Source organism: Artemia sp. Qi Xiang Cuo, chromosome 8 (genome assembly GCF_049724085.1).
Source record: "Artemia sp. Qi Xiang Cuo chromosome 8, ASM4972408v1, whole genome shotgun sequence".
In the NCBI taxonomy this organism is placed as follows: Eukaryota; Metazoa; Arthropoda; class Branchiopoda; order Anostraca; family Artemiidae; genus Artemia; species Artemia sp. Qi Xiang Cuo.
The window spans coordinates 154,320-162,689 of NC_142801.1; the positions used below are offsets into that span (position 1 = coordinate 154,320).

Here is an 8,370-nt window from a genome sequence, read left to right on the forward strand (position 1 = left end):
TTGAATTTAATTTCTATGTCGTATATCTAACTCGTAAAAAAAATTAAGAGTTTGTTACTTACTTAGAATTTTTTTATAATTTCTTGAACGAAATGTCTTTTTTGTTTGTCCAACAGCTAAATTCAAGAAAGAATTTACTACTTAGTTACAATTTTTTCATAATTTCTTGAATGCAATTTCCGTATTGCGTATCCAAGAGTTGACTTCAGGAAAGAAAATGTTACTTACTGAGAATTTTTTAATAATTTCTTGAATTAAATTTCTATATCATGTAGCTAAGAGAAAACTGTTTGTTATAAAGAGAAAAAAAAGTTGCTTACTTGCAATTTTTTCACAGTATCTTGAATGAAGTATCTATACTGTAAATCCAGGAGGTGAAGTCAATAGAGTCTTCTATTTGTTTTAAAACATTTTCATAATATATTGAATTAAATTTCCACATTGTGTATCCAAGAGATGAGTTCAAGAAAGAAATTGTTACTTACTGAGACTTTTTTCATAATTTATTGAATCAAATTTCTACATCGTTTAACTAAGTCATTAAATTCTTGAATGAAATTTCCGTATTGTGTATCCATGAGTTGACTTCAAGAAAGAAATTGTTACTTACTGAGAATTTTTTCCTAATTTCTTGAATTAAATTTCTACATCGTGTAGCTAAGTGAAAATTGCTTTTGATCAAGAGAAAAAAAAGTTACATACTTGTGGTTTTTTCATATTTTATTGAATTAATTATCTGTACTGTATAACCAAGAAGTGAAGACAAAAGGATTTTGTTACTTACTTACAAATATTTTCATAATTTCTCTGATTAAATTTCTGTATTGGGTATCCAAGAGTTGAATTCAAGAAAGAAATTGTTTTTTTTTTCATAATTTCTATAATGAAATTTAGGTATTTTGTATCCCTGAGGTGTCTTAAAGAAAGAAATTGTTACTTACTGAGAATTTTTTCATAATTTCTTGAATTAAATTTCTACATCATATATCTAAGTCATGAAAACAATAAAGAGTTTGTTACTTACGTTGAATTTTGTCATAGTTTCTCGAACGAAATGTCTTTTTTGTTTATCCAGCAGTTGAATTCAAGAAAGAATTTGCAACTTACTTACAATTTTTTCATAATTTCTTTAATGAATTGTCTTTTTTATTTACCCAGGAGGCGAATTCAAGAAAGAATTTGCTACTTACTTAAAATTTTTGATAATTTCTTAAATGAAATTTCTGCATTGTGTATCCATGAGGTAACATGAGTGTGTTACCTAATTACAATTCCTTCATAATTTCTTGAATGAAATTTCAGTATTGTGTATCCAATAGGTGAAAACAATAAAGACTTTATTACTTACTTGCGATTTTATTATGATTTCTTGAATTAAATATCGGTATTGTGTCCAGGAAGCGAATTCAAGAAAGCTATTGTTACTTACTTACAATTTCTTCATAATTTAATGAATTGAATAAAACTATTCTAAGGAATAAAGACGGGTTAAGCTTAAAGATATTTATTGATTAAACGTATTAACATATTTTTGAAAGAATTTGCTAATTACTTACAATTTTTTATAATTTCTTAAATGAAATTTCTGCATTATGTATCATTGATGTAGATTCAGGAAAGAGTTTGTTGCTCAATTGGAGTTTAGTCATAACTTCTTGACTGAAATGTCTTTTTTTTATTTATCCAAGAGGTAAATTAAAGAAAGAACTTGTTCTCGTGTGTCTGGCACAAGATGCATACAAATTCCTTTTCTTACATCTCCGACGTTTTATTTGACATTCTAAACGTTTGATATGCTAGCTTAATCTAAAAATAATGAACACATAACAATGTAATGTATATTATATTTTTAATGAAATAATACTAAGTAGAATATTAATACAAAAAATATATTATGATACATTATTAATATCAATGATTAACTTTGTACATTTTGAATATGTTCCATAAAATAGTTCACCATGTTCTCTCTTGATATTGTAGCTATTGTCTTTTCTTAGTTCGTAATAATTAGAATAATCATTATTCCATTTTGAGTCATACACAGTTTTTACTGGTGTCTCATCAACAGGCTCAATATGCTTTTCGTCTTTGGTATTATTTGGTTCAATGACTGTTTGATCGATGGCAGTAACGTTTGCTGGTGCTTTGTTTTTCATCGATTCATCTTTATATTCCATCGTGATATTTTCTGACAATGCCCTTTTTATTTTTCTGGCAATTTAACTGTCTATTATCACATTATTTTTACACAGGTAACAGTTTCGGCACGTAGACAAGATATGGTTTATGATATTAGTAGAAGAGTAGGCCTTTCTTTTTTTGATCTTCCGTTGAATGCTAATACCCGAAAGCTGATGATTGGATGTATCAGTAGGTAATGTGTTACCTGCAACAGTAGCAAGGAGTTGTCCTCTATCATCAATGATTATTTTGATGTTGGCATTCTCTTTGAGTGCAATCATCTCTGGAGATCTCAATCTCGCATAACCACCAACATAAGAGTTGAATTTTTTCGGTATTCCAAAGAAATTTAATTCCTTACTGTCATGACAATGCATGCATACATTTCAAATAGTGCTAGCCCCTGTACTTGTTTCAAAGTTGAAATACTTCTCTCTGTCAGCATTCAATGCTACAATAACCTTGTTATGTAAACACACTTTATTAAAATGCTCCATCTTCACTTTTTTTTTAAAAGATATGACTTATGTGTTTATCGTTCCACTGCGTAAAAAATACTGATTTAATACATGCAATAGATTAGGTAGTGTCAATAACCGGTCATAAAATACCAGTGGGAAAGTCACATCGTGTCTCTGACCATTCAGAGAGCGCAATTGTTAGAACTGTAAGCATATTTTGACATTTTAAGTTATGTACAAAAAGAAAAAAATAAATAAAGTTGAAAAATTTCGAAGTTTTAAAAAAGTTTTAATTAAACAATTTTAGGATATCGAGTGTCTTTACTGAAAAGAAGAAAAACCACATGGAATCAGGCAACAGAGTCTCTCAAACCCCGTAAAGTTATTTTAAAAGATACAAGAACTAATTATTTAAAACAAAAATTTCGTTTTTAATGAACACCACGTAAACACAAACCACCCGGAAGCTTTGTGGCCGGGGGGGGTCGGGGGGGTGTGGGGTGGGGGGATCGGAGCCCTTTGGGGTTGTGGTAAGGGACCTCACGGCTAAACCACGACAAAGAACTACTCTCGTGGAACTCAATTCCCATTTAACTCAACCCCCGTGCAACTGAATCCCCCGTGTAACTGAATCCCTGTATAACCAAAACCCCCCGTGCAACGGGATCCCCTTTAACTGAACCCTCATGCCCCTCACTCCTCCATGCAAACCAACCCCCTCAAAACACGATTCAGCCATTTCTTTTTAAATTGACAAAACTTTTCAAACGTTACTTATGTATTATACAGACCACATTGGCGAGGTAAAGCTATGTCAAGTCACAATGTCATTCTATCGTTACTTTTCAATTAAGCTATTGAATACCTTCTAGCAATGTCTCTTGTAAGCGTCAAATCTATTAAGTATAATAGCATATTCTTTGTATTGTTGATGCAAGCATCCCATTCTTTAATTACCCGTGAGGCATTCTTAACCATCGCAATACCTTTACGCAAATATCTTTTCGCAAAAAATTCGCAAATCTCGTAAACTAAAGAAGTAATTACCCTTTTCAAAAACATTAGTCCTTCTAAACAACAGAGCCCCCTCAAACCCCCGTGAAGTCATTTTAAAAGGTATAACAATTATTTATTTAATAGAAATCCTCGCCTTCAATTGAACGGAAAAAATATAAGAATTATTTATTGAACAGAAATTCTCGCTTTTTTGAACGAACACCATTTAAAGAAAAAATCACACTGTATAAAAAAAACTGATTCATAAAAACGTAAATTTTAAAAAAAATAGATTTTAAAATTAAAAAGTAAACACCCGCCTCCTTGGGTTGCACATCGACCCTTTGAGGCCGGGGGAGTTCCTTGCGGTGGGGGAGGGGGGGATTGGAGCCCTTTTGGGTTGTGGTAAGGGACCTCACGGCTAAACCACGACAAAGCACTACTCTCGTGGAACTCAATTCCCATTTAACTCAACCCCCGTGCAACTGAATCCCCCTTGTAACTGAACCCGGGTATAACTGAAACCCCCGTGCAACTGTAACCCCTTTAACTTAACCCTCGTAAAACAACAGAGTCCTTCAAACAGAACTTTACAAATCAAGAGAAGGTAAAAGTGAAAAAGTAAACCATGGTCCTTTTGGGAGCCTAGAGAACCTTTGAGGACCGGGGAGTTCCTTCGGGGTTGGGGTGGGGGGATCGGAGCCCTTTGGGGTTGTGGTAAGGGACCTCACGGCTAAACCACGACAAAGCACTACTCTCGTGGAACTCAATTCCCATTTAAATCAACCCCTCTGCAACTGAATCCCCCTTGTAACTGAACCCGTGTATAACTGAAACCCCCGTGCAACTGTATCCCCTTTAACTGACCCCTCGTAAAACAACAGAGTCCTTCAAACGGAACTTTGAAAATCAAGAGACTGTAAAAGTTACAAGGTAAACCACGGCCCCCTTTGGGAGCCTAGAGAACCTTTGAGGACCGGGGGGTTCCTTTGGGGTTGGGGGGGGGGTATCGGAGCCCTTTGGGGTTGTGGTAAGGGACCTCACGGCTAAACCACGACAAAGCAATACTCTCGTGGAACTCAATTCCCATTTAACTCAACCCCCGTGCAACTGAATCCCCCTTGTAACTGAACCCCTGTATAACTGAAACCCCCGTGCAACTGAATCCCCTTTAACTGAACCCTCGTAAAACAACAGAGTCCTTCAAACGAAACTTTGAAAATCAAGAGAATGTAAAAGTTACAAGGTAAACCACGGCCCCTTTGGGAGCCTAGAGAACCTTTGAGGACCGGGGGGTTCCTTCGGGGCTGGGGTGGGGGGATCGGAGCCCTGTGGGGTTGTGGTAAGGGACCTCACGGCTAAACCACAACAATGCACTACTCTGGTGGAACTCAATTCCCATTTAACTCAACCCCCGTGCAACTGAATCCCCCTTGTAACTGAACCCCTGTATAACAGAAACCCCCGTGCAACTGTATCCTCTTTAACTGAACCCTCGTAAAACAACAGAGTCCTTCAAACGGAACTTTGAAAATCAAGAGAATGTAAAAGTTACAAGGTAAACCACGGCCCTTTTGGGAGCCTAGAGAACCTTTGAGGACCGGGGGTTCCTTCGGGGTTGGGGTGGGGGGATCGGAGCCCTTTGGGGTTGTGGTAAGGGACCTCACGGCTAAACCACGACAAAGCACTACTCTCGTGGAACTCAATTCCCATTTAACTCAACCCCCTGTGCAACTGAATCCTCCTTGTAACTGAACCCCTGTATAACCGAAACCCCCGTGCAACTGTATCCCCTTTAACTGAACCCTCAAGCAACTCAACCCTCCATGCAACCCATCCCCCTCAAAACACTTTTCAGCCATTTCTTTTTAAATTGACAATACTTTTCAAACGTTACTTATGTATTATACAGACCACATCGGCGAGGTAAAGCTAGGTCAAGTCACAATGTCATTCTATTCTTTAATTACCCGTGAGGCATTCTTAACCATCGCAATACCTTTACGCAAATATCTTTTCGCAAAAAAAATTCACAAATCTCGTAAACTAAAGAAGTAATTACCCTTTTCAAAAAACATTAGTCCTTCTATTAATGAACCCATGAAACGAAATCAGTCTGATATCATCACACACACACACACTCCTAGTTCCAAAAATTGAAAGCATGTAAGGTTCGTATTAATAGGTTTAAAAACCTATTAGCAAAGTTAAAAAAAAAAAAAACCTACTAATCAATTTAAAGATGAATGACACGGATTTAACCCCTGGTAACCCAATTACTTGAAAATATACACGCATATCCATGCCTCAGGCTTGTGAAAGTGCATGTAGGTTTTCAATCTTATACACCCTTACTGTGGGTTTTCTTGTAGGTTTTCAATCTATTATCCCCTTACTACATGTGTCATGATTTCCAGCAAGCATATAAAAAGTTCCTTATCTCTTTTCTTGGTTGTATCTTTTATCCAAAATTTAAAACTTGCGCCAAATGTGCGTTACATGAAGGTTATCTAGTGGGAAGTTTTTGAATGGATTACCTCAAAAACTTTAGACAAGAGCTCAAACGTACGGAGTCGCCCCCGTATGGTTTCACCCCTCTCTCCCCTATCCAAGATTTTTGTTCGAAAGAGGGGGGGTGCACAAAAAAACATTAGAAATGTGTACTTATGCATTTGATTAATTTTGTACGGGTCGGACAAACGTTTAGTGGGGGGAGTCAAACCTCCTAACCTCTCTCCTGAATACTACCTTGGATGTACACCTAGTGGACGCGCTCTAAATCGCAAGGGGTGAACCCCTTGCGGGGTGAAATTACAAGGTGTACAATAAATACCAGTGCCAGAGCAAGTCCACGGGACGTAATTACTCGTACTTTTTAGTCAAATCCTGTATTTTTGTACACTTTCATTATGGGGCACCCGTTCCAGAGAAGCCTTTAATTTTATATTTCAAATTATTTTCTTTAGCCTTTTTGTTATTTGTCTTGAAAACTCAACCTTCCCCCCCCAAAAAAAAAAAAAAAAAAAAACACACAAAAAAAAGAATTAAGAGAATTAAAAATCATCATCATCATTTTATTTATAACCTGTCCAAAAAAAACTGGGGAGAGCCCAGAAAAAGACAGAGTAAAAATCAAGTAAAACCAAAAAGAGGCAACAGAGATAAAAACACATTTTTACAACTACGAACAAGGGACAAACAGAAATGACGAAAGATAGGGAGACTTATGGTATTCAGTAGAGAAATCATGAATACGCTTCTCAGTAACTCCAGCTGGATTTACCAATTGACAGTTTCTCTGCAAAAAAGAGTCACTTGTCCATGTTGTCAGTTCCATTAAATACTTTGTTATCTGAAGTAAAGGTGATGAACCTTGCTTTCTCTTACCACAGTTAGAAGCCAGGGATGCATAGACAGCCCCTATTTTATTAACATAATTTTCCAGAGCCAGGTTTGCAGTTTTCTTTCGAATTTACTCCAATAGGCATACCTAGGTATATAAGGCTGCTGGCAAAAAGAACTTCAGAGATGGATAGACTTATAGAATTTTTATTTCCTTTATAGTTAAATGGTAGAGCAACTGTTTTATGAGAATTAGAATTTAAACCATTGAGCTCATAATGCTCTTGGAGAAGCTCAAAAGTCGAAGAATATTCTTGTTTGAAAATGCACGAATGGTTCAGTAAGTCATTTTGCAAACGTAACTAACGAGAGATCAACTGCTTTGAAGATAAACGCACAGTACAACCTCTCCTGAGCACAAGTAACACAATTATTAAACAAAACTGGAGAGGTCAAAGCTTTTTGGCGTATACCTTTCAGGATCAATAATAGCAGAATACCATCTTTAATAACAGCTTTCAGATTTCTATACATATATCTGAAACAATTAATTACTGCAGCATCAGTACCTTTCAAAAGGGCCTCAAGTAAGTCCTTCGACAATACACACGAGTCAAAAGTTCTTGCAACATCGAGTGCACACAAGACCAAGAAACCATCTCTTTTTTCGATATCCTTTAGCACATTCACACGTATAAAAAGAGTGTACTCTCAACCTAAGCCTTGCTGCTAACTGAACTGCCTAGGAGGGGCCGAACTTTTTTTTTCAATGTTTCGTATAAAAAAAATGACTCGAAGAGCTTGAAAGTAGTGCACGAGACAGTAATGGGGGGGGGGGTAAAAACGGAACAGAGAAGCGTCTTTTTTGCCCTTTTGAAGAATGGAAGTTACGTGTCCGACACAAAATTGCACAGGGACTACACCACGGACCAGGGTCATCTGAAACCGTAGAGCTAAATGTTGCTCGATTAAAGGACCTGCAAGTTGCACATGCTTTGCTGAACTAAAATCAACACTAAGGGAAGAATTTTTCTTTATTTTTGAAATCAAAGAGTTAACAGTCCTTGGCGACAGTTAATGTAATATTTCGTTAATGTAAGAAAAGTTATTATATAGCCCGTGTTCCTTGACTCTCTGGATATAGACTCTTCTTTCCCCCCCCCCTCCCCCGTAGAAATGCGGAAGCAACGCCCCTGCGCGTGTTTATCCAGGTTTTAGGGTATAGGAGACAAGTCTCACTATCTCCTGGCTACTGCTGTAGCTTGACTAAATGTAATGGCTAAGGTCAGCTGTGAATCTTAAGGGCATATAATATTCTTAACCAAAACAATTTTCAGAATTTTGTATTAACACTAACAGCTTACTCTTAACTATTCAACATTAACTA

At 36.5% G+C, this 8,370-nt stretch overlaps 1 protein-coding gene across 1 annotated transcript in view; it reads right to left on the minus strand.

Moving 5' to 3' along the window:
* LOC148949045 (sialin-like) overlaps positions 1–7,517 on the minus strand; it is a 31,856-nt gene extending 24,339 nt beyond the window's left edge. The window contains exon 1 of the mRNA XM_089093601.1: positions 7,382–7,517. Coding sequence (XP_088949727.1) covers positions 7,382–7,517 — 136 coding nt within the window. The remainder of the gene's footprint in view (positions 1–7,381) is intronic.
* Positions 7,518–8,370: the final 853 nt, after the last annotated feature.